Genomic DNA, 24,388 nt, shown 5'->3' with positions numbered 1-24,388 from the left:
GCCCCGAGAGGGAAAAGAACGGAGTGTTCCAGGTGAAGGGAGTCTTGTAAAGGTGACCTGGTCCAGCCTGGGGCCTGCTGGCCCTGACTTCTGGCTTTGACCAAAGCAATTATCAGACTTGGTTGTTTGCGAAAGCAAAAGCCAGAGACTTTCAGAAGCCAGGTCAGGATCAAGGTCAGTGCTAACAGACTAGAAGAGCTGGTATTTAATTAGTGGTAACTCCTGACTAATAAGCCCTCATCAGGCCCAAGTGCAGAAGGGCACTCCCTCCTCCCAATGCCAGCAGCTCATGGACTCCCAAACCAGCCATGTGCTGGGGGTGGGGGTGGGTGCCTATACTGGTGCCCAGGAAAGAGGGGCTCAGGGACAGGAGAGCCCAGATGCACAGGAGGGGAGTGAAGGACAGAGAAAGGAAGGCACAGGGCCAAGTTCTCAAGGCCAGTCAGGAGCAGAGCCCAGCCCTAGTTAAAACCTCCCAGGCTGAGGTCTTGGGGTGGGGTTAGGACATCTGTGTTTCCCCAACATCTGGCCCAGAATCCAGCTGACAGGAGCCCAAGGGTGGGGCAGAGGCTCAAGGAGTAGGAGGACTCCAGGGCTCTCCTGAGAGAGGTTCTGCCTCAGCAGAATTGCATATTTCCATCACAGGGTCACGGTGTCATGGATACTAGAAGGGCCAGCTGAGGACCTGAGTCAACATTTCTTTCAAAATTCTACCTGGAAAAAAAAAAACAGACTAAACTTCTACTGGGAGGGAAAGGACTGGGGAAAATGTTTGCAATATATATGTAAAAAGCTAAAATCCTTACTATATAAAACCTCTTATAAAATGAGAATCCCACCCATTAAAACAGTAAATCATGCACAGAAGACACACATACAAAACAGTACATTCAGTGTATTAACAGTTCAACCACGTTTGAATCAAGGAATAAAAACTAAAATACAGAGGCACAAGGTGGAGTTGGTTTGTATTTCTGGGTTTGTGGCCCATTATCATCACCAGCCAACAGGTCTTATTCTGGTGGCTGTGCATGATTGCCTGCTTGAGCCACAAATTCCTTTTTTTACCTCTTTCCTCTCTCCTCCCCAAACCCTCTTCCCCATTGGTGAACAATCTAGTGGGCTGAACATGAAGTCTCTCTCCTTTTAGAACGCAGAACAGGATTGAGCATAATCCCTGGTTCATGACACGTTTCTCACTGGTTCATGTGAGGCTCTCTTTTTAAAATTATGTTTAATAATACAATTAAAACCTGGGAAACTGCTGCCCAGAGAGAACTTGACCATGGACAGTGACCTGCCCCATCCCATGTCTCTGGCTTCTCCTGCCCAGGCAGCCACCATCTTCAGTCTTGTGCCTATCTTTCCCCTGTCTTTTATCTCTTTGAGCTCCTTCACAGCATATATTCATATACTTCCTGAGTGGTGGTTGTTTTATATATATATATGTATATGTTTCATTTGTCTTAATTTTATTAAAAAGAGTATCATGTAAATATTTTTATCATGTATGTATTTTTATGGAACCTGGAGATAGCAGTAAAGAGGTAGAGACACACAGGGTGATGATGAGGGTTGGGGGGAAGGGGTCTGTGATGTCTCCCACGTTTCAGTCTTAGGTGACCGAATAGCTGGTGGAGCTCTTCAGTTAGATAGACAAGGGAGAGGAGAAGAGGCTGGTTTGGAAGATGATGAACTCAGCTCTGGGCAAAGCAATAATTTAAGCAAATGTTTATTGAGTGCCTCCTATGTTCTGGGCATTCTTCATAGAGCTTGAAATGGTCTGCCTGAATTATAACATTTAAGCCTCACAAGAACCCCACGGAAAGGCACTATAATTAATATCATGTTAAAGATGGGGAAACTGAGGGATTAGTAGGTTTAGTTCTGAGTCTGTCGACATGCTGGTTCACACCTTTCTGCTGCAAACCTAGAAATAGTGGATAAGATATTTTTAAAATATTAAATATTTATAAATGAAGATATTGACATTAAATATGTATAAATAAAATATTTTTAAAATAACCAAAGGAAGGGAAATCCTCAAGTGAGAGAAGTAAAGAGAGTTCAAAGCCAGAGTGGGCACACTAGGTATTTATAGAAAAAGCAAGCCCCACTGAAGAGAAGCTCTCATTAAAAAGAAAAAATTATAAGCCACACAAAGAAGAATAATTTCAAGCCACACGTGAGGAAGAGTATGTACACAATAAATAAGTGAATTGGTCTCCCTAAATAATAAAGAAAAACATGAAAGACATTATCAGTCTTTATAAATGATGAGGGGGAACATAAAGAAGAGAAACCATCATGAAAGAAGTGAGTACTGGGCTTCCCTGGTGGTGCAGTGGTTGAGAGTCCGCCTGCCGATGCAGGGGACACGGGTTCGTGCCCCGGTCCGGGAGGATCCCACATGCCGCGGAGCGGCTGGGCCCGTGAGCCATGGCCGCTGAGCCGGCGCGTCCGGAGCCTGTGCTCCGCAACGGGAGAGGCCGCAACAGTGAGAGGCCCACGTACCAAACAATAAAAATAAAAAAAAAGAAGAGAGTACTGTGAGAACATCTGAGGTTAAGTCAGCTACCCAAGGTGACATAACTATTAAGTGGTAGTTAATAGTTATGTTAATAGTTGGGCTCCTCATCCTTGTTCCCGTACTTGCTAGCCTATGGGTTACTGGCGTGAATGCGAAGAGTCTATTGGACACCCCAGAGCACTGGCTAAAGTGGGTTTGGAGAGAGGGTGGATTTGTCTCCTGTTGCTCACACTGCTCTCTGGCCCACAGAGCTCCAGCACTGGATGTGTCCTCCCGCCATGGCCGCCACCGCCTCTCCTCCGCCACCCAGCACCAAGGTGGCCAGTTCTGAGAACAGCAGCTCCTTCTATGACTATGAGTACTTCCTGGGCGACGTGGCCTTCATGCTCTGCAGGAAGGACGAGGTGCTGTCGTTTGGCAGAGTCTTTCTGCCACTCTTCTATGGCCTGATCTTTGTGCTGGGCCTGAGCGGGAACCTCCTTCTCCTAGTGGTCTTGCTCCGGTATGTGCCTCGAAGGCGGATGACCGAGATCTATCTGCTGAACCTGGCCATCTCCAACCTCCTGTTTCTGGTGACGCTGCCCTTTTGGGGCATCTCTGTGGCCTGGCATTGGGTCTTTGGGAGTTTCTTATGCAAGGTGGTGAGCACCCTCTACACCATTAACTTCTACAGCGGCATCTTCTTCATTAGCTGCATGAGCCTCGACAAGTACCTGGAGATTGTTCACGCTCAGCCCCACCACCGGCTGAGGACCCGGGCCAAGAGCCTGCTCCTCGCAGCTGCCGTGTGGGCTGTGGCCCTGGCTGTCTCCATCCCCGACATGGTCTTTGTGAGGACGCAGGAAAACGCCCCAGGCGTGTGGGACTGCTTTGCGGATTTTGGGGGGCACGGAACCATCTGGAAGCTCTTCCTCCGCTTCCAGCAGAACCTCCTGGGGTTTCTCCTCCCCCTGCTTGCCATGATCTTCTTCTATTCCCGCATTGGCTCCGTCTTGGCCAGGCTGAGGCCCCCAGGCCAGAGCCGGGCTCTGAGGATGGCCATAGGCCTGGTGGTGGCCTTCTTTGTGCTGTGGTTCCCGTACAACGTCACCTTGTTTCTGCACTCGCTGCTGGACCTGCAAGTCTTTGGGGACTGCAAGGTCAGCCAGCACCTGGACTATGCGCTGCAGGTGACAGAGAGCATCGCCTTCCTCCACTGCTGCTTCACCCCCGTCCTCTATGCGTTTTCCAGCCGCCGCTTCCGCCAGTACCTCAAGGCTTTCCTGGCCACTGTGCTCAGACGACACCAGGCTCCTTACCTTGCCCAGACCCCACCGTCCAGCTATTCTGAGAGTAGTAGGCTCAGTGGCCAAGAAGATATAACTGGCATGAATGACCTCGGGGAGAGGCAGGCTGAGGACTCCCCCAACAAGGGGGACACAAGGAAAAATTCAGCCTGAGTGGCCACACCACAGTCCATGAGAGCAGATGGGACCCAGCTCAGCTGTGCGTCCACCAAAGTCCTCCCTTCAGAGGTCTCAGTGACCATGTTGCTAAACCAGTCAGTTCTTGGTCCTCAGCCATCAGCAGCGTTCACTGTCTCCTGTCTTCTCCCTCCTCTTTCTCCACTGCCTTCCAGGACTCCATACTCGCTGGCCTGAATGGCTGCCGTAGTTTTCCAGCTGACCTCTGTGCTTCCTATCCTCGTGCTCTCATCCAATCTACACCCAGCAACCAGAGTAACCACAACACCCTCAGCCATCTCTCCCATCCCCCTCAGAGTAGCCCGAGGCCTGCCACCCACCAGACTTCCGCCTTCCCTGTGGCTCAGCTGGGGGAATATTACTGCAAGACTGTTTGCTATCACAGCCTTGAAGGTGGATCCAGGGTCTGGCAGTCAGGAGGGGCTGGAGGTGCTCCACGCATGGGAGTCTGCGGGTGGGAGGCAGAGTGAACACGTGTTCCTGGTGGTCCAGGAGCATCTGCCTCCCTCTGCCTCCCACGCCCCCTCTCAGGAGGCTTCAGGGCTCCCTAGACCCTGCACTATCAAGTCCAGAACGTTTGTCCAATTTAAGCCTGGAGCTTTCACAATTAGAATCCCATACACTGTTTCACGCTTGTACTCCTTCACCTCCCTTTTCATTTCCTGGTTGCCACGCCCATTGTTCTTTCCTGCAGGTTCCAGTCTTTGCTTTTGCGCTTTCTGGCTCCCTTATGGAACAGGGATCATTTTCCAGCCAGGTATCCCCTCACCCTTGTCGTGTAACTGAATCCTACTTGCTCTGGGAAACCACTCCGGGGTCACTCTGCCCTGTGCTTAGGGTGGAGGTTGGGTAGAGCATGGGTCTTTGATCAGTGATGACCTTATGTTTCCCTGGCACAGTGATTCATTTATGGCTGGACACATGACCCAGGCAGAGCTTGTGAAATGTTACGTGACTAGAGCATGCTAGAACAGAGGCATGAAACTGAAGCCAAGGGGATGTGAGGTCTGGAGCTGCTCCTTCATTGGCTCGAACTTCAGAAGGTGAGGTGACAGCAGTGAGTGAGCAGATCCTGGGGGCAGCGCTCGAGCCCTAGAATCAAGGCACGGCTGAAGCTCATCCCAAGCCTGGACTTGACAGTGACACGAACCAATAAATTCTTTTCCAGTTTGGGGTGGTGGTGTTTTGTTACTTGCGATCTAAGGATTCCTGACGGATATGCCCTGCCTGGGTGCTTCATGTCTCCCACGGTCAGCATCCTTCCTGCCCGCTGACACGTCCACTGAGAAGCCTTTCACCAGGGAGCCCCTGGCCTACAGTGCCATCTCTCTTTCCTGAGCTTCTGAAGCATCACTGCTTTCTCCTACCTCCCAGAGCCACGTGGCACAACCTGCCATGTCCTGCCATGTCTGTCCTGCAAAACCCAGCACAGAGCCTGGCAGACAGTAGTGCTCAGAGGGAAACCTTTAGATGGATAGATGGAGACCAGGAGGACGTACGGCTGGGTGAACGTAAGCTCCGGGGAACAGGGACTCTGCCTGGTGTAAAATCTGCGTCCCCCGTGCTTCAGTCAGTGCTGGGAATGTAGCAGGTGCTCACTACCTTTTTTTTTTTTTTTTTTTTTTTGAATGAATAGCTGGATGGATAGAGAATTGAGCAGGTGGTCAGTATCCTGCCCACTTTCTTCTCTTCCCCTGAGCTTGGATGGTCTGGTCACAGCACATGTGTCATGAGCAGGGCTGTCCCTGGATGTTGCCTGAGTTGACCGGGCTGATTTTTCCCACTGTGTCTCAGCTCTGGTGCCTCTGGTTCTCTCTCCCCAACGCCCCAGATTCCCCACTGTCAGGAAGGACTGTGAGCCCACTCAGTCCCCTGGGAAATGAAGATCCTCTGGATATGAAGGTGGTGGTTTGTTTGAGGATGTGGTGGTGATGTTCTATTTTAGAGCTCTTGAAATCTTGCCCGACAGGGGACCTCAGTCCTGCCCACATGACAGCCTGACTGGTGAGATACAGCCTGAGCCATACTGGTAGGATCTAGGTTCCCAGAGTCTCTGACTTGGGTGCCCGTGACACACAGATGGGATGGGACAAGGTATGCCAGGCAAGGGACACCCAGCAGGGCTTGTCACCAGCATTGGTGGATTTGCGTGTGTGCACGTGGGTGGTCTGTGTGCGTGTGTCTGTGTTGCTGTTGGGGCCGTGTGGAGCACATATGGCTGTGTATATGGATCTAGCGTGAATGTGTCGCTGTGTCCACATGCGTCTGAGTATGTGCCCGTGGGTTTTCCGTGTGTTCCTATGTGCCTTTCTCCGGCTGCGTAAATGTGGGTGTGTGCTCTCTGTAAATAACAGGTGTATAAGATGTAGTGCCCTGAAGCCTGTGCCTAAAGGGGAGGAGAAGGCCTGGCTATAGGTGGCCCATTGGTCCTTCCCACTGTCCAGTTGCCATACACCGCAGCTGACCACGGTGAGGGCTCTGAGTGCGGTTTGCGAGAAGGCTCGCTGGCACTGGTCAGGGAGTGAATTGGAGGTTGGCTCTCATACACAGGTCAGGATGGAGAGGGCCGGGACAGTGCCCTCTCCATCCTGACCTGCCTTCCCAGCCTGGACCTTGGTTCCTCCTGCCACTCTCTGTCCACCCCGAGGCTTGGCTTCCCGTCTGCACTGCCCAACATACCTGTATTTCCTACCTGAGGTCTGAGGAAAGCCCCCAGGATTCTCTTGGCTCTCAGACTCTGAGGCAAGGGAGACTCTCCCGCCTGGCTGAGCCAGGGAGAAGGGTGGGCATGGCTCTGCTTGGGAACAGGACTGCCCACCCTCCACCTTGTGAAGTGTGGTGTGAGCGTTCACAGCAGTTACTGCCTATAGAAAAATATCCCTTTATTTTCCTAGGGGCCTGCAATTCCACCACCGGCATGTCATTCCTGATCTTGCTTTGTTATAAGCTATCCTCAGAGAGGATACACAGAGGGAGAGAAAATTTGGTGCAGAAATGAGGGCTTCGCAGACAGAACTGCTGGGTGAGGACAGGCAGCGACTAGATGCGTCCTTGTGGGTCTCAGTCTTTTCACTGCCCCCTCTGCCGGGGCAGGAAGGGTGCCCTTGTGGAGCGTGTGTCCAGCAGTCCCCAGGCCAGGGGGAATACAACTACAGGTGCCACGGGCCCCTCCCTTGCCAGCAGGTGGGCATGGGCCTCCACGTGCACAGGCTAATCCTGGCTGCTCGCCACTTCCTGGGGGGAGGGGCTGTTGTTATGGTGGGCATCCCTGACTGTGGGATGGTACACTCGTCTTCACCTCACACCTGACCCCCCCTGAGGCTTCCCTCGGTCCCAGGCAGACCCTCAAACCGATCACAGGATCCATGAAGTTCCTGGGACATCTGCACGTGGTCACTCTCAGCTGAGGCCTCTTTGTCCTGACTTAGTGGGCTTGGGCCCACAGCCCCGTCCCAACCTGTCCACAGGCCTGGCTCCTGGTCCACAGTCCTCTGGGTGTGTGGAAAATGAAGGGATGCAGCACCCAGGTCCGGGCAGGGCCAAGGAGGTGTAGGGAAGCCCTGTGTCTTTATCCCTGTTCCCTCACCTGCTCTGGCATAGGGCCTGGCTGCGTGGAGGAGGTTGCTGGTAAGCTACCCAGAGACACCTCCTGGACTCCAAGGCCCCTTCTCCCTCTCCTGTGTGCCCCATGGGGCTCTTCTCCTTGCGCCCCTGGCCCTTGTGGAAGGGGGTCAGATGCCTGGCTTCTCCTAGCCAGTCAGAGCTCTATCAGGCTCCAGGCAGATGTCACCATTTGGGGGCAGCTAGACCCAGAAGAAGGCAGGCCCCAGCCCAGAGTCACCCAGCTAGTGAGGACAGACTCCTGTCCCCGGCCCGGCCCCTGCCCACTCTTAACAGCCTGTTATCCTGGCCAAACTCGGGGCAAAACAGGCAACCTTAAGACAAAGGAAGAGGCCAGTCAGAGGTGTAGGGTTGGGGTAGCAGAGAGAAGCCCCCTGGGTGGTCCCTGCAGGGGGTCCATGCTGCCTGGGCCTCCCTTCTCCAGGACCCTCTATCAGCTCCCACAGTCACTGCCCTTCCTGTCCCAGCCCCAGCCAGGGCCCTGCCGTCAGCCCGCTGCAGCTCTGGCAGTAGCACCCTCTCACTCTCTCCCAGCCCTGGCAAGCACGCCTGGCAACAGGGATTGTCTCCATTTCACAGGCCGAAAAGCTGAGTGAAGGTGGGAGGGGAAGGAAATTATTTGAGGACATGAAGTAAATTAGCCGAGTTAGGAAGTCATGCTTCTGTAATTTAATCTACATTTAGGGAATTGGGGTCAGAGATGAAGGAAGAAGATACCAAGCCCTATGGGTTCCAGTCTGGAGCAGGGGGCAGGAGGCAGAAACCAGGACACGGAAAGCAATGACATAACAGATGTGCTGTGATACACTCGGTGGCAGGGGAGATCCAGGGGGTGGAGACCATTTCTGGTCAGAGGATGGGATGGGCGAGGTTCAAGAAGGCTTCCGGGAGTAGCTCGCACCAGGGTTAACAGTGAAAGCGAGCCCTGTACTTTACGGACAGTTCCATTGGAGAAAGTTGCCAGAGTTGAATTGCACTGGATTGAAAATTTGGGGACCAACTGTGGCAAAACTTAAATGTCAGGTGTGTGGAGGTGATGGGGAGCCAGAGAAGTAAAAGGGGGACACCCAGAGGTGCTTTTGGAAAAAAAAGTCTCTGGCAGCAGGGTAAATGGAGGGCCCACAGGCCCCACGTGGAGAGAAATGTCGAGTTCTGAGCTCTGAGAAGGGCAGCGGGGGATGCGGGGGGAAGCGGGGGGACAAGGTTCAGTGGCACCACAGGGGTCAGGCTGACAGAACTCTCTCCCTATGGGGGAGAGAAAGGGAGGAGCCAGTGTGTCTCCTCTGTATCTGCCTCGGGGGAAGGGGTGGATGGTGGTGTCCCGCGCAAAGAGAGGCAGGGAAATCGGGAGAAGCAGGTGGTTCAGGGCAGAGGCTGGGGGGACAGATGCTGAGTTCTGCGTGGGCCGAACTGAGTCAGAGGTGCTGTGAGACCCCTGTGGGGAGATTGGGGGTCTGGAGGTAGCAGAGAGCTCTGAGCCCAGCGATGGTTGGGGAAACCAAGTGAGGGGTTGAGATCACCCCAAGGTAGGGGTGCAGAGGGGAGAGGGGGGCACGGAGGAGGGACCCTGAACAACTCCTATGTGAAAGGCAGCCCTTCTCTAGAGCTGCTCTATCCAATACAGAAGCCACTAGCCCCACGTAGCTATTGAGCACTTAGGATGGGGCTAGTCTGAACTGAGATGTGCTCAGTATCAAGGGTTAAAAAGTACATACCAGATTTTGAAGGGAAAAAGAGATGTAAAAATATTTCATTAATACCTTTATATTGACTCCCTGTTGAAATGCTAATATTTTAGATATATCAGGTCGAGTAAAATATAGTATAAAAATGAATTTCACCTCTTTCTTTTTACTTTAAAAAAAAGGTGTCAACTAGGAAATTAAGAATTATGCGCGTGGCTTGCCTCATACTGCTATAGGATGACACTGTTCTAAACCCTGAATTCCACAGGATGTGGAATAAGTGTTGAGGAAAAACAACAAAAGCAGAGTGGGAGGGTGGAGACTAACGTTTGCAAGATGCTGCATTGCCCACCGTAACCAGTGTCTATACTGCAGGACTTGTCAAGGCATGTATTAGCCCCCAAACTGAGTTGCCCACAGATATTTCCCCTTCCCTGGACTTCCTGTGAGAGGCAGTTTCTGCAGAATCCACTGTGAGAGACAGTGTTTTAAAGAGAGAAGAAGAAGCCTGTGAGGCGCCTAGAAGGAGGCCAAAGAGCAGAGAGGGCAAGCAGGTCAGAGGAAGGGCTGGTCTGGGGCTTCAGAGGGCTGAGCGGAGCTGGAGACCCCAAGGGAAGCCCCTAGCCAGGCTTGCGGCCACCTGGGCAGAGCTAACTCCACAGGCGCAGGCGGTAGCGGAATCGCACCTCGTGGCTGGGCTGTGTGGTGCCAAAGCCCCAGCGCTGGGGGTCCACGGGTGGCACAGGTGTGTCAGGGTCCACCAGCTCCAGGTCAAAGTGTGTGACCACGAGCAGGACAAAGAGCTTCATCTCGCTGAGGGCCAAGAACCTCCCAGGGCAGATGGAGACACCCGAGCCCCATGGCATGGTGTAGTGGTGGATCTTCTTGCCTGCCTTGTAGAAGTCTACTTTTCGGCTGCCGCTGGGGGTGAGGAAGCGATCGTACTTGAAGGTGGTGGGCTCCGAGTGGATGTCGGGGTCCATGTGCACTGAGAGATAAGGGAAGAGGGCCAGGATGTCTCCACTGCGGAGCAGGTACTCCTGCCCATTGGCCATCTTCAGGCTGTGGTCACTGTGCACCACCCTGAGGAGGGTCGGCGCGGCCCTCAGCCGCAGTGTCTCCTCCATCACGCTGTCCAGCACCGGCATGCGGTGCAGGGCACCGACATTAAAGTTGAAGGACTGCTTGGCCTCCAGCCTGGCCTCTCCCAGGACCTGGGTGGCCTCCTCCCTCACAGCCCGCATGGCTTCTGGATGCTTCAGGAGGAACAGGAGGACCCAGAAAGAGGTAGGCCCTGTGTTACCCTGGGAGGCCCAGAGCATCATGAAGTTGAACTTGTCCTGCATGGCTGGGGCGACTCCCTGCTCCCTCAGAAACTGAAGCATATAGGTGATCCAGTTGCTTATGCCGTACTTCTCCATGTTGTGTTCCACAGAGAGCGTCTTATGGAAGAGACGCTGGAGCCGGCCCACTTCCAGCCACTCCCGGGGTCCCAGTAGGGAGTAGACAAACCTGGGGAACAGGCGGTCGAACTTGCGGAACTGCACGAATAATTCCTCTGCCTGTAGCAGGTCCTGTTCCTTGTCCTTTGTGTAGCCAAACAAGCCCAGGTAGCCGGCCTTGAACAAGATGTTGTAGCAGAAGTGAAAGAGGCCATCCTCACGCCAGCTACTGGCATCCAGACTGGGGCCCGTGGGCCCCAGCATAACCAAGGACAGGCTGTCCAGCATGGCTTTGTTGAGCTCCTCCAAGCCATTCCCCATGAGGTGCTTGGTGCTGGCTGAGTGTATCATCTGGTAGTCTCCCTGCAAGGAGCGGTATCCAAATACCTTTAGCACCAGGCTTTCCGCATACTCCACAAAGTCTAGTCTTCTCTGCGTATCCTTGAGGATGGGGCCAAAGGAGAGAGGGTCCATGACAAAGGTGAAGTACTGGCCCCCTAGCTGCACCGTGAATATGTCCCCGTGTTTAGCCCGCATGTGCTTCAGAAATTCAAACATATTCTTCCGGAAAGCTAAAGCATGGCCCAGCCAGGGCACGGAGCCCTTATCCAGAGGGGGCTCCTTGGGTCTCTGTTGCCGGAGCAGCTCCTGCAGGCACAGGTACCCCACAGTGGCCACAATCAGAGCTCCCAGCACCAGACCCCAGAGCACCATGGCTGTGCTCTTCCAGGTTGAGCTCTGGACACGTTGTTCTCTGGGTGCCAGAGAGTTTGGGAGGTCTTGACAAGTTGAGGGTAGAAAAATCTGTCCACTTGGACCTTGCCTGGTGACTGCAAGTTACAGTAAATAACCCTGGCGAGACAGTACCTGGGAGCAAAACGTTCCCCTGGATTTTGTTAGGACCTTGTCATGTGGGAGGAGGAGGCGGGACTAGGAAAAAGCCCAGAAGGAAACCTCTAGCTATGGTCACAGCCCCCTCACCAGCTTCAGGCTTTGTTCTGACCTTGTCAGACCCAGCTCCAGCAGCTTCTCTGCCAAGCCTTCCTTGACTCCATCCTCACCCCCGTGACTTACTGATTATTCACTCCTTTATTTACTCATGAATTCATGTATTCATTAATTTGCTAGTTCATTCAGCAGAAATGCACCGAGCACTTACTAAGTTTCACATCCACCCCTTCCTTATCTTTAAAAGACCCACAGAACCTCCCAGACACAGGACCCTTCAAGCACAGGCTCAGACTTCAGTCTCCAAGCCTCTCGCCAACTGGCTTGCATACTTCTCTAGCAAGAAATACAGAGTGGGGGGCTTCCCTGCTGGCACAGTGGTTGGGAGTCCGCCTGCCGATGCAGGGGACACGGGTTCGTGCCCCGGTCCAGGAGGATCCCACATGCCACGGAGCGGCTGGGTCCGTGAGCCGTGGCCGCTGAGCCTGCGCGCCCGGAGCCTGTGCTCCGCGACGGGAGAGGCCACAATGGTGAGAGGCCCGCGTACCGCAAAAAAAAAAAAAAAAAAAGAAAAAAAAAAGAAATACAGACTGGGAATCTTGGAATTATGAAATGTCAGAGATGATAGGGACTTCAAACAAACTGTTTTATTTTACAATAAGGATCTAGGTTCAGAGTGTAGTGGGGACTTTTTCTGATACCTGCTCTAGCTTGGGTGAGGTGAGTTGACAGTTTACTGGGGACCTTCTGTGAGATGTCAGGCCAGGTCCCTGCCAGTAGGCCCAAGAAGGGGAAAGCTGTACCGTTGACTCTAAGGGTTTAGTCAAGCAACCTAGCTCATTGTTGCAATAGGTGATGAGGTTCAGACTCGATTCAACCAGTTCTGATAACCCCCAAGTTACTCTTTAACTTCCTAAATGACCTGCAAACAGGGACTTTGTCTCCTCAGATGACCATAAGATTCCTACATCCCCTCTTGAGGGAGCTCCCTTTGCCTTGTGCAGCTCCTCCCAGCAGGGAGCTGAAAACATCCACACTCTGCCTCCATGAAGTCCTCTCTGATTGCTCATGGCAACCACAGCAAGTACTCAGCTCCACCAACTCTCCTTAGCCTTAGAATATGTTCAGAAAGGGAATTCCCAGGACTTCCCTGGTGGTGCAGTGCTTAAGAATCCACCTGCCAATGCAGGGCACACGGCTTCTATCCCTGGTCTGGGAAGATTCCCACATGCCGTGGAGCAACTAAGCCCGTGCGCCACAACTACTGAGCCTGCGCTCTAGAGCCTGCGAGCCACAACTACTGAAGCCCGCGCGCCTAGACTACAGCCTGTGCTTCACAACAAGAGAAGCCACCGCAATGAGAAGCCCGTGCACCGCAACAAAGAGTAGCCCCAACTAGAGAAAGCCCGCGCGCAGCAACGAAGACCCAACGGAGCCAAAAATATAAATAAATAAATAAAATTTTAAAAAAATAAAAAAAGGGAATTCTCTGGTGATACAGTTGTTAGGACTTGGTGCTTTCACTGCGGTGTCCCAGGTTCAATCCCTGGTCAGGGAACTAAGATTCTGCAAGATGTGTGGCGGAAAAAAAAAAAAATATATATATATATATATATATATATATAAAATCAGAAACTGTGGGTCAAATCCAAAAAGCTGAACTTTGTCCCTCAGTTTTTAATGGATGGCAGCACCATCTTACATTCATTCTTACCTTCATTTATTCATTCACTCACACCCACTCATCCATTCATTACCCCCTTTCTTGGAACAGCACCTTCTATCCATTCAACAGATGTTTACTGTGCACTCAATTGCCAGAAATTTTGCTACAACCCTAAATGAGATAGACCTTGTCCCTGCCTTGTTGGAGTTTATGGCCTTGACCAAAGAAGCATATCATCACAATTGTGTTAAGTGCTGCAAAGAAGGGCAGAGTGGAAGGCTTCCCTGGTGGCGGAGTGGTTAAGAATCCGCCTGCCAATGCAGGGCACACAGGTTCCAGCCCTGGCCCGGGAAGACCCCACATGCCGCGGAGCAACAAAGCCCGTGTGCGACAACTACCGAGCCTGCACTCCAGAGCCCGCGAGCCACAACTACTGAGCCCACGTGCCCCAACGACTGAAGCCTGCACGCCTAGAGCCCTTGCTCCGCAACAAGAGAAGCCACTGCAATGAGAAGCCCGCGCACTGCAATGAAGAGTAGCACCCGCTCGCTCGTCGCAACTAGAATAAGCCTGCGCACAGCAACAAGACCCAACGCAGTCAAAACTAAATTAATTAATTAAATAAATTTTAAAAAAGTGGGGGGGGGCAGAGCGGGAAGGAGGGTGGGGAGTCAGGGAGGCCACACTGATCAGGTGGTAATTAAGTGGAGACCTGGAGGACAAGGCCAGGCCAATGTGTGCTGTGTGTAAGGGTGTAGGGGACATGCTTCTAAGGCATGTGGCAGGGTCGTCCCAAGGGAGCCTATGTGGCCGGAGTGCTCAGAGGAGGGGGAAGAGTCTCCAGCTCAGTGCGGTTTCCGTCTTTGACCCATCACGCGGCACTGAGCCCTTCCCATGACATCAGGTCCAGCCACCCGTTCGTCTGGGTCCGGGCCACTGAAGGGTGGCCAGATATACCAGCAGGTGGAGGCTGGCCTGCCCCTGGGAAATCGGCCCACGAGGCTGCCCTCCCAGTCCTCCGGAATGGCCGGGGCCCAGCAGGGCAGAGTGAGGACCACAGGCCTGCGTCAAGTCTCAGCCTTCCCCACTCCAGCCGCACCTCCGGGTGAGGGTGGGGGTGGAGTCACCATGGTGGGATGGTGGGCGGGGCAGTCGAGGAGGATCAACAATCAGCATAGGCGACCTCCGGGCCTGCTAGAGAGGCCTTGGGGCCTGAGGGCCGGAAAGGCGGTGACGTACTTCCGCTCCCCGCCGCCTCCGTAAAGGCGTCTTTAGGTAGGCGCCGCAGGCAGTTCTCAGTCCTGAGGCGCCCTCTCTCCGTAAGTCGGCGGAGCTTTGCGCAGACGGTTGTGTGTCTCTCATTTCGTCTGCGGAGCAATCAGTAAGGGAGTGGGGCTGAGGGGGGGAAGACGTGTCGGAGAGGGCTGACTCCTTCCCGCCCACTGTGATCGGGAGAAGGAAGGCTTTATTATTACTTGCAGCAAGTAAGGAGAACACCAGAGCTCTTACCCAAAGCAGTGTCACCCTGAACAGCAAAGTTGGGGAAGGTTTAAGCTAATGATACATGCATATCATGCATATTCATGAGGGGGCTTGAGGGGAGCAGAATTTAGCATAGAATCCGGGCAAAGGTTGACAGAGTCCAAGCTTTAGTTGATGGAATTCAGGAGGGTTGACATCTTAATTCCATCCTCCACCTGGGGTGGGGGGGGCTTAGTTCCTGCAGAACTCAAAGATATGTTATTACGTATATCCCTTGAGGAACCAGGAGGCTGCCCCAAGGCTGCCCTATGGTTTCTTGACTGGTCCTCCGGTGTTTCTGCATTCCCTCCTTTAAGATCATTAATTACTGAGACCTGTTCAAGGGCAAGCGTTGCAGCCGGGCTTAGATCACAAAATGGGTTAGGCCAGAATGGGTTCTCAAGAAAGTCATTCTTTGTTCTCTTTCTCAGGGGACCCCCTAACCTATCTGCTTAGACCGCTGCTGTTTCCAATGCGTGCGCGCTGAGAGAAGCCACCACTTAAGGCTCACCTCATTTGCACATTACGTGGTGGGCTGGAGGGTGGGATGAGTTCTTTTTTGTTTTTTTGGCCGCTCTGCACAGTATGTGGGATGTGGGGCCTTAGTTCCCCCACCAGGGATGCGCGGAGTCTTAAGCACTGGACCACCAGAGAAGTCGCTGGGTTGACCCACAGGGCTCAGGTGGGTTTCAGGTGCCGTCAGATCTCATGTCTTTTCATTCCATACATGGCCCAGAACTTTAAGCAACTGTGCACCGGCGAAAGAATTTGTTTACCTGCTGTGGTTCCTCTGGTCATGCTCTAGACCGGCTACACTGGCTATCCCTTGAGTCTTGTTTGCCCTTTGTTCCAATTCTGAGTGATATTGACTTCTCCCCCAGTGCTAGCCACTTCCTGCCCACTGCCTAACCCCTAGGAGTCAACAGCAGTACCTTTGAAATGGAGATGCAGGGAAAAAAATTATTTCACTCTACCTTTAGATCAGAAATAGTCTCATTAACTTAGAGCTGGGCTTATTTATGGCTCCTCTTCCTCCCTAGCTTTCAAGTTTTCTTTTTTCCAGGAAGAGAAGGAAACCCATCCACAGCACCTGGGTTCTTGACAGCCTGGCTCCAGGTTAATTACCTTACTCCTAGTCTGCATCTCATGTACCAGGTGACATTGAAGCCAGTGTAGGACTTAAAGGGCAAATTGGATTCTTGTCTCAACTCTGTCACCAACTCACGACATGATATGGGACATTTCATTTCACCTTTCTGGGCCCTGCTGTTCTGCTATATCAAACAGGAGGCTGAACTTGAGGTACTTGCCGGCAGTGAGATGCCATTATAAAGGTATTGGGCTGTTCATTCACTAAGAGGCTAAGAGATATGAGGGCATATGGTGGAAGTGAATGAAGGAATAGGATGGGGATTGGAATAATTGACAGGGGACCCCCTACAAAGGTTCAATGAGGTGGAGAAGAGTGGTCAGTGGGAAGAAAAGGGCCCGGAAAGGATTCCCAGAGGAAGCCTCCTCCCCAGCCTCCCCCCACCCCCACCCCGCTACCGTTCTCCTTGATTTCTGCAGGGCCCGGAGCGCTCTGTGTCTCTAGGAGAGCTGGATCACTCTCCCCTCCCGACTTTGCGTGGCGAGAAGGGAGTACCATGGAGACGCGGAGCCCTCCACCGTCCTAGAGAAGCCGGAATGGCGAGCGTGCTGCAGCCTTCGCCTCTCGCATGCAGAGACCTGGCCCACGCAGAAAGTGGGGAGGTGGGCATGGGGCTGGTAGGGGCTTGGAGCCTGGCTCTTGTTCGGGCGGCTCCCGGGTGGGGGGGGGGGGGGCCGCTATGTCAGGCCCGCCCGGGTCTGGAGCGTCCCTTCCTGACCCCGGGTAGTACCCGGTCGGGCTCGGTGAGCGCTGAGCCGGCGCCACGAAGCTGGCTCGGCTCTGCCCGGGGCTCTAGGCCCACATGAGGGGCGGAGAGGAGGCAGTGCGGCTACCGATAAACCGTGGTACAGCCCAGAGTGGAGGGCCCAGAGGAACAGGTAGGGGCAGAGTGGATTCGACATCCCCCAGGCTTGTGGCGGCAGGGGAAGCACACGTGCAGATGCACAGGCATGAGCCAATTCTGAGGCAGAGGTGGCCCAACACAGAGCGCTGTGTGCGGCGACGAATGGCCAGAATTTCCACGACTGGTTTTACAGAGCTGGTTTTGTTTGAGGTGGGTCTTGAGAAGAACATGAGCTTGCAGGAGTAGGAGGAAGGATCTGGATCTTCAGGCCGGGGGTGGGGGGGGGGGGACGGGGGGGTGTAGGTCCAAGGATACAGATCTGGGCAAGGAAAGGGTTTGGGTTCATAACGGAACCGTGACAGTGTAGGGCATGAGGGTGGTCTTGCAGGGGATGATCCTTGGGAAGTAAGCTGGGTCCCTGAATGTGACTGGAGTTGTCTGCAGTTCAGAGGAGTTGGACTTTTTTAGGCAGGCAAAAGTGAGCCAGCCAAAGTCTTTGAGCCTTGGAATGCTGGGGAAGTTGCTGTGAGAACATTGCCGGGCAAGGACTGATGGGAATGGACGAGAACTGGCCCCTCCATAGTATTGAGATTGAGACCCTGAATGAGGCAGTGGCTGGGAATTATAAGAAGTCTTCATGGCTCCAAGTTAGCACTGTTTGTGTTTCTCAAGGAAGAGAGTGAGAGAGAAAGGCAAGAAAAGAAAAGGTGCAGGAGCTAGGGCTCCGAGAAATACAGAAAAAGGAACACTGAGACTGGGATGTGGGGAAGAGAGTAGGGTAGGTGCGTTAGGGAGTAGTCAGAGTTGGGCTCTGCCCTGTTGAGTACAGCCTCTCGAGCAGCCTGAGTGTTCTGAGGGGCCCTTAGCTGCCTCTTTGGTTGGTGGCAGTGACTGGGAGGGAGAGAAGAGCAAGAGTCCTAGACAGGGGCAGCAGGGGTGGCAGGAGTGAGGACAGAAGACAGTGTGCCATAGTAGGTAAGAGCCAGAGAGTCCCACAGGCCTGAGTTCTGTCTCAGCTCTTTAACTCGGGGGATGTTAATCTCTGAGCCTCAGTTTCCCTTCTGTAAAATGGGTCTAATGTCCTTCTCACATTCTGTGAGGCGTGCCCAGAGTAATATATGTAAAGTGCTTGGCACAGGCTCAATAAATGTCAGTTGCTCTTGTTATCAAGGGTTGGTGACCTCTGAAGGAGGATACACTGTGGAGAAAGGTTGGCACTTAGAGCACATATGGGAACGAAAAGGGAAAACTTGCAGAGACTCATGAAAAAGATGAGAGGATGTTAGCTGAAGTAAAAATGAAGAGACATGAGAAGATTGGTAGCTGATCCCTTATATCTTTGTAAGTAGGGGGCAAAAATCTGTTGCGAGTTCCCTTAGACATTCAGAATCCAGAAACTCAGTGGGCATCCCCTCCAGTACCTCTTAGTGCCTGGGTCTACCCAGACTCCAGGCCTGGGTCCTGGGATTGTCCTAGGGCATTTAAACACATGTTGTTTCAGGAGTCAGTGACCTTTGAGGATGTAGCCATCTACTTCTCTGAGAATGAATGGACCGGCCTGACCCCTGCTCAGAGGGCCCTGTACAGGGATGTGATGCCGGAGGATTATGGGGCCGTGGCTTCCTTGGGTAAGGGTCTTTCCCTCTGGACTCTGCCTCTACCCTTTGGAATTTCTTGGCTCCTTCTTCCTCAAAGGCTCAGGAGTCTTTGATAACCTCAGTTGAGTGGCAGCTTCAGGCTCTTGTATTCTTAATGACCCAACCTTAGTGGTTGCTGGGAAGTAGGAAGTCCTGGTATCAATTCAGGCCTCACATAGGACTTCCTTACCCCCGGCTGAGAGCTGGTGTTCTCCTGACTCATGTGCTGTGGATACAGTGGGAGGAGAGAAGATTCCTGGTGCCCCTCTGAGCCCTCAGTTCCCACCACCTCAGTTTGGGAGACCCAGCCCAATACCAACCATCCTCATGCAGACGTCTGAGCTTGAGAGCTCTCGGAGAGGGAGAGCACAAGAAAGCTCAGTTCCTCAAAGAGTGAAGTCATCTGTTTGCTCACTCACGCTGTTATTGAGCGCCCCTTCCTCTCTGTTTCCTGACCTTTGTGAGCCTCCAGGCCCCTCTCCCCTGGGTCTCCTGTCCCTTTCCCCGGACTTCTTTTTCTTGTTCTCCCTAGTAATTTCCCTTCTTTCCCCTCCCACCCCTGAAGACACAGGCCTGGGAGGAGCCCTGGGGTTGCTCTGTGTCACCCTACTCACCCACCTGTCCCATTTCCTTCCTGTCAAGCAGCATTTCCATTTCCCAAGCCGGCTCTGATTTTCCAGCTGGAACGAAGCACCGTGGAGCTTGGCTCCTCAGGGAGCTCTGGATGGAGAGGGCCCGAGGGGCATCTCCTCAGGTGAGTGAGGATACATGTGCCAGTCATCTGACCAGTTCCCTTGTCTTAATCTTTAAATTGTCATGGGTGTGTTCTCTTAACCTAGTGCTGTAGACACCAGTGGGATTCCTTGTTTTCCTCTGTGTTCCCATGGTTTTCCATCTTGAGTCCTTGCTGTATTCATCCGGGCTCTTCTGTCTGCCATCTTCATGCACCTGTTTTTCCTCTTCCCCATCTCCACTGTTCTTTTCAGGGCCGTTATGTATCTTTACTCCCTGACTTTTCTGTTTCCTTTCTGATCTGAGGTGGCCTTTCTACTTTCCTGGCCTGCTTATAATCTTCCAGCAGAAGATTCGGACTGCCCTTTGGGGTATCATGGCCATTTTTTTTTTTTTTTTTTTGCGGTACACGGGCCTCTCACTGTTGTGGCCTCTCCTGCTGCGGAGCACAGGCTCCGGATGCGCAGGCTCAGCGTCTATGGCTCACGGGCCCAGCCGCTCTGCAGCATGTGGGATCTTCCCAGACTGGGGCACGAACCCGTGTCCCCTGCATCGGCAGGCAGACTCTCAACCACTGCGCCACCAGGGAAGCCCTTATCATGGCCATTTTTATCACTAGAAATCAAGAAGTCTAAATAACCCTGAGCCAAATACTTCCTGTTCCTCAGGGATTTCTGGTGGGAAAGCCCTGGCATTTGTTTAGGCCCAACACAGGGCTTCCCTGCTCCTAATTTCCTACTGAGAACTGTGTCCTCTTATTGCCCCCTGGCCCCATTTCATCTTCTTCCCACAGAGGCTCTTCTGTGGGCACAGGTGACTTGAGCTGTGCCCTCAACTTCCCCATTCACACAGTTCCTTGCTGTGTCTGGAAGTCTTTCCATGTTAGGATACCGTTGATTGCAAGTAACAACCCAATTCAAACTGGCTTAAATAAAAAAGAGGAATTTATTGTTTTGTGTAATTGGCAAGTCCATAGGTAGAATGGGCTGCAGGTACATTTGGATCAGAATTTCAGTCTCTGCTCTTCTCTGTCTCCTCGTATGTTGGTTTTGTCTACAGTCTGGCTCCTCTCGTGGTTGTAAGGTGATCGGTAGTTGTAACCAGGACTGTGCTTCTTCACACCGATGGAGAGGAACAGAGCAGGCCTTCCTTAGGCTTTAACTGTTGTGAATCACAGTCCCAAGTATTGCTCTGCTGCACCATCTTAAGTCTTATGCCGGCTCTAAATCGGTCTCTACAGCCAGGGAAAAGCTCTGCACTGATTGACTTGGCCTGGATTGCTGGTCCCTGAAAGGATCTCTCATGTAGTGAGTGGGATGGGATAACCTGTTTGGCTTAGCTCAGTGAGGGCCTGTACCAGGAGCTGGACTTGGGATCACTCCCACCCAAAGGGCCTGGCTACTCCCTAGTGGGGGAGGGGTAGAATGGATGTAGGGAGGCACCTACAGTGTCCTCTACATTCTCTCAGCATCTCAGTACCTACTCTCCCTGCCACTCAAGGGCATTCTCATCTCTGCTTTAGGCAGAAAGCTAACAGCTAAGTTATTCCTTGAGCAAAACCCTAACTCCCTGACTTGCAGCAGCCCTCCTTGGAGCTCATGTCCCTACTCAAAGTCTTAAAGAAGAGAGTACTCACGAGGCATGTAGTCCTTTGCCTCAGCAGCATGAAAGGTCATCATTTTTTTTTTAAGTCCTCTCCATATATATATTTATTTATTTATTTAATTTTTTTATACAGCAGGTTCTTATTAGTTATCCATTTTATACATATTAGTGTATATATGTCAGTCCCAATCTCCCAATTCATCACACTGAAAGGTCATCATTTGGAAATTGCAGAATTGATCTGTTTCTTAGGAGGATTTGGTTGGGAGTTACAAAGAGACCAATCTTAGCTAAGTCTGAAGAATTTATTAGAGTGGACCTTTGTAAATAGAGGTGTTTATTGTTAGAGCAAGAAGTGACTTCTGGGAATGGCTGAATGAGGCTATGAGGCCATTTCTTATGGATGCCATAAGACATGAGAGACCCATTGTTGATCCTTTGTGAAAAGAGAAGGCAGTAGATAAATAGATAGGAAGGAAGGGAAGTAAGAGGTGGTGCTTTCCCAACATAGCCTCAGGAACAGCTCCTTGCAGTTCTTTCCTATCCTGATACGTTGCTATGTGAATTGGCTTTCAGCTCCTAGGGGCAGGTGCAGAAGAGACCTTAGTCTTTCCTGTTTCTTCTTGACATTTTAAAATGAGTGATAACTTTTTGTATATTGGTGAACTGATGGAATCACAACTTCCCTGAACCTCTATTTCCTGTCCTTTATATTCTTATTACTCTCAAGTTTCAGGTCACTGTTTTACCAGTCTTTCCCCCGACCTTCATTCTCCCCTACCACTTCCGTCTCAGCTCCTTTCCTAATGGGCCCCACTCCTCCAGTTGAGTCAGCCTTATTTATATCTTGATCCTGGCAGGATATCCATTTCTAAAGCCTGCTGGGATCTCCCATCTTGAGCAGGTAGAAGAGCCATTGAAACCGAAACTGCAAGGAGAGGGTCCAAGCCTAATTTGTACCGGTAAGTGAGAGGGAAATGAGCACTTTTCTCCCAGTCACACATTTTTCTCCTGTCTTTCCTTTGTAAAGTGTTAAAATTCCATTCCATTTATGTTCTAAATAAAAGACCCTCTAAAAATCCCCAAATCAACTAATTAATCAGAGGAAATGTAAACTCTAAACTTCCAACTTTTATTTGGACAAGTGCAGATAATTAAATTTGGATGGATCTTTCATCTTAGGCTCAAACTGAACAGAGGGCTTACCTATCTGGCTGCAGTGGTCAATCAATATGTTAAAAGGTAAATGCTGTATTTTTCTCATTGTGTTCATTGCTAGGGATCAGAAATCAAGTAATATATGGCTCCTATCCCGGAAAGGCTCACAGTCTGATGAGACATTATACAAAAATGTATAATTATAACAAAATGTGATGCTGTAACAGAGATTTGAATAAGACACTATGGAACAAAGAGACACTTTGGCCAACACTGCCTAAAGTAATTCAGGGAAGCACTTTTCATGGTGGACCCAGTGTTTGGATTGAATGAGAAGACTTTATTTCCATTCAGTGTTGAAAAGTATAAGAGAGTCTTCTTTGTGCTCCCCACCGTGTGTGATAAGCTCAGGGTCCCCAGGTATACCACAGATATTCTTTATTTCTGAACAGGTCCTCTGCTCTGAATCCTGGCTAGTTCTTCTCATGTTATAAACTGAACTACCTAGAAGGAATTTTGACTTATCTCCCTTAGAATTCAATTCAACTATTTCCCAAGAGCACCCCCCGCCCCCAACTCCCCACCTGCCGGCCCCATGCTTGCTCTGGTGCTGGAAATCAGAGCCCTCAGCCCTCAGGGACTGTCTGCCTAATTTCTGCCTTTTGATTTTTGTTGCTTTCTGTATGTTAGCTCTGTTTCGCCGTTTTCAGCTACGTCAGGGCCACTTAGACACAGGGGTGGCACTTGGAGGAAAATGGACATATTAATCCCACTTGGTGACCTCAGTCACTCTGTCATGGGTAATGATGACATTTGCAGCTCTGGTTTCTTCTTTCAGAGTCTGTGTCCAAGAGTGAGAAAGAAGGTTTTATTCTGAAGGAGGATACTTTTGAGGAGGCACAGGACCACATGGTGCTATCAGGTGGACCCCAGTGCTGTGGTTCCCAGGAATTCTGGTTTGGAAAAACCTGTGAAGAGGAGAAAAGCAGGTTAATGAGATGGCCTGCCTACCCCAATAGGGAAAGTGTGGAGAACACTACATGTGACATTATAGAAGTGATTGTCAAGGATGAGATGACCTCAGTAGGAGAGCATTTGAAAGATGCTGGTGTTTATACCCACCTTGTACCTCAGAAAAGTCTACATGAGCAGGTATTCTATATATGTGAAGAATGTGGCAAGTGTTTTGTTCAAAATGAAGACTTTGATCAACATCAGAGAATTCATATTGGGAAGAAAGTCTGTGGATGTAAGGAATGCGGGAAGACTTTCAGTTTCAGATAACACTGCATTGTACATCAGAGGACTCACACTGGGGTGAAACCCTACGTTTGTCAAGAATGTGCTAAAGCCTTCATTTGGAAGTCAAACCTGATTAGGCACCAGAGAATTCACACTGGAGAGAAACCCTTTGAATGTAAGGAATGTGGGAAGGGCTTTAGTCAGAACACAAGCCATACACAACATCAGCGAATCCACACCGGGGAGGAACCATATACATGTAAGGAATGTGGGAAAAGTTTTACTCAGAACCCAGTCCTTCTTCGACATCAGAGAATCCACACCGGGGAGAAAGCTTATGAATGTAAGGACTGTGGGAAAGGCTTCATGTGGAAGTTGGATCTTGCTCAGCACCAATGGGTCCACACTGGAGAGAAGCCTCATGAATGTATTGACTGTGGGAAAAGCTTCATTTGCAAGGCACACCTTACTCGTCATCAGAGAATCCATACTGGGGAAAGACCCTATAAATGTAATGACTGTGGGAAGGCCTTCAGTCAGAATTCTGTTTTGATTATGCACCAGAGGCGCCATGCTAGAGAGAAACCCTATAACTGTCAGACTTCTCACTTTCTTGAACATTAGAGAATGCATAATGGTGATACTTGTTTATAATTCTTATGCTACAGGAACCCCAGCCACAAGATGAGATGACTGCCCACAGTTTGCTGTAACTGTAATAGCCAGTATTGTCTTGCCCCTTCTCCTGAGTGGATACCCTGTCCTCTAGCAAGACTGGTCTCTCTGTTCAGCCATACTCATACTAGGCAACATTTAGTTGAGCACCTACTCTATTTCAGGTACTGTGCTAACCATTTTACATACATTCCTTAACTTTTCTTAATCCTATAAGGTAGGTACTCTTATCCTCATTTTACAAATGAGAAATCTGAGGTTGAAAGAGGTTATAAACTCATTCAAGTTCACTCAGGTAGTAAAGTTTAGAGTTAAGATTGGAACCAGACCTATCTGACTCCCGAATCTATTGTTCTTTATCTGTGCACATTTCTGCTTCTGCCTGTTTTTATTTGCTCAAATTTCCCTGGGCTAAAAGTCTCCTTTCCTCATCTAAGACTCAGCTCCTTCAGGTGAACAGACCTCTCTT

The 24,388-nt window shown here is 51.2% G+C and overlaps 3 protein-coding genes across 10 annotated transcripts in view; 2 read left to right on the top strand and 1 right to left on the bottom strand.

Annotated features, from left to right (window-relative positions):
• The window catches only part of ACKR2 (atypical chemokine receptor 2), a 51,645-nt gene extending 46,482 nt beyond the window's left edge, over positions 1-5,163 (top strand). For all 8 annotated transcript variants that reach the window (XM_033864657.2, XM_033864656.2, XM_073787857.1 and 5 more), the window contains one exon: positions 2,780-5,163. In XM_033864657.2, the coding sequence (XP_033720548.1) occupies positions 2,780-3,969 (1,190 nt within the window). In that variant the 3' untranslated portion in view covers positions 3,970-5,163. The remainder of the gene's footprint in view (positions 1-2,779) is intronic.
• Positions 5,164-9,426: 4,263 nt separating this feature from the next.
• CYP8B1 (cytochrome P450 family 8 subfamily B member 1) lies at positions 9,427-11,455 on the bottom strand. The gene has a single exon (XM_019946943.3). The coding sequence runs from the start codon at positions 11,453-11,455 to the stop codon at positions 9,950-9,952; it is 1,506 nt and encodes a 501-aa protein (XP_019802502.1). The 3' UTR covers positions 9,427-9,949.
• Positions 11,456-14,124: 2,669 nt separating this feature from the next.
• On the top strand, positions 14,125-23,885 carry ZNF662 (zinc finger protein 662). The gene is given in 7 exon segments (XM_073787853.1): positions 14,125-14,674; positions 16,446-16,628; positions 18,372-18,498; positions 19,150-19,192; positions 19,194-19,261; positions 21,705-21,806; positions 22,841-23,885. Coding segments are annotated over 6 exon segments (1,434 nt in total). The 5' UTR covers positions 14,125-14,674; positions 16,446-16,562; the 3' UTR covers positions 23,869-23,885.
• Positions 23,886-24,388: the final 503 nt, after the last annotated feature.

This window comes from Tursiops truncatus, chromosome 10, assembly GCF_011762595.2.
Source record: "Tursiops truncatus isolate mTurTru1 chromosome 10, mTurTru1.mat.Y, whole genome shotgun sequence".
NCBI classification, from domain to species: domain Eukaryota; kingdom Metazoa; phylum Chordata; class Mammalia; order Artiodactyla; family Delphinidae; genus Tursiops; species Tursiops truncatus.
Note: the sequence above shows the minus strand (reverse complement) of the source record. Positions and strands in the feature narration are given on the sequence as shown.

What these genes read in the sequence shown, in the direction of transcription:
- CYP8B1 (XM_019946943.3), bottom strand. Translation starts at nt 11,455, where the DNA reads ATGGTGCTCTGGGGTCTGGTGCTGGGAGCTCTGATTGTGGCCACTGTG.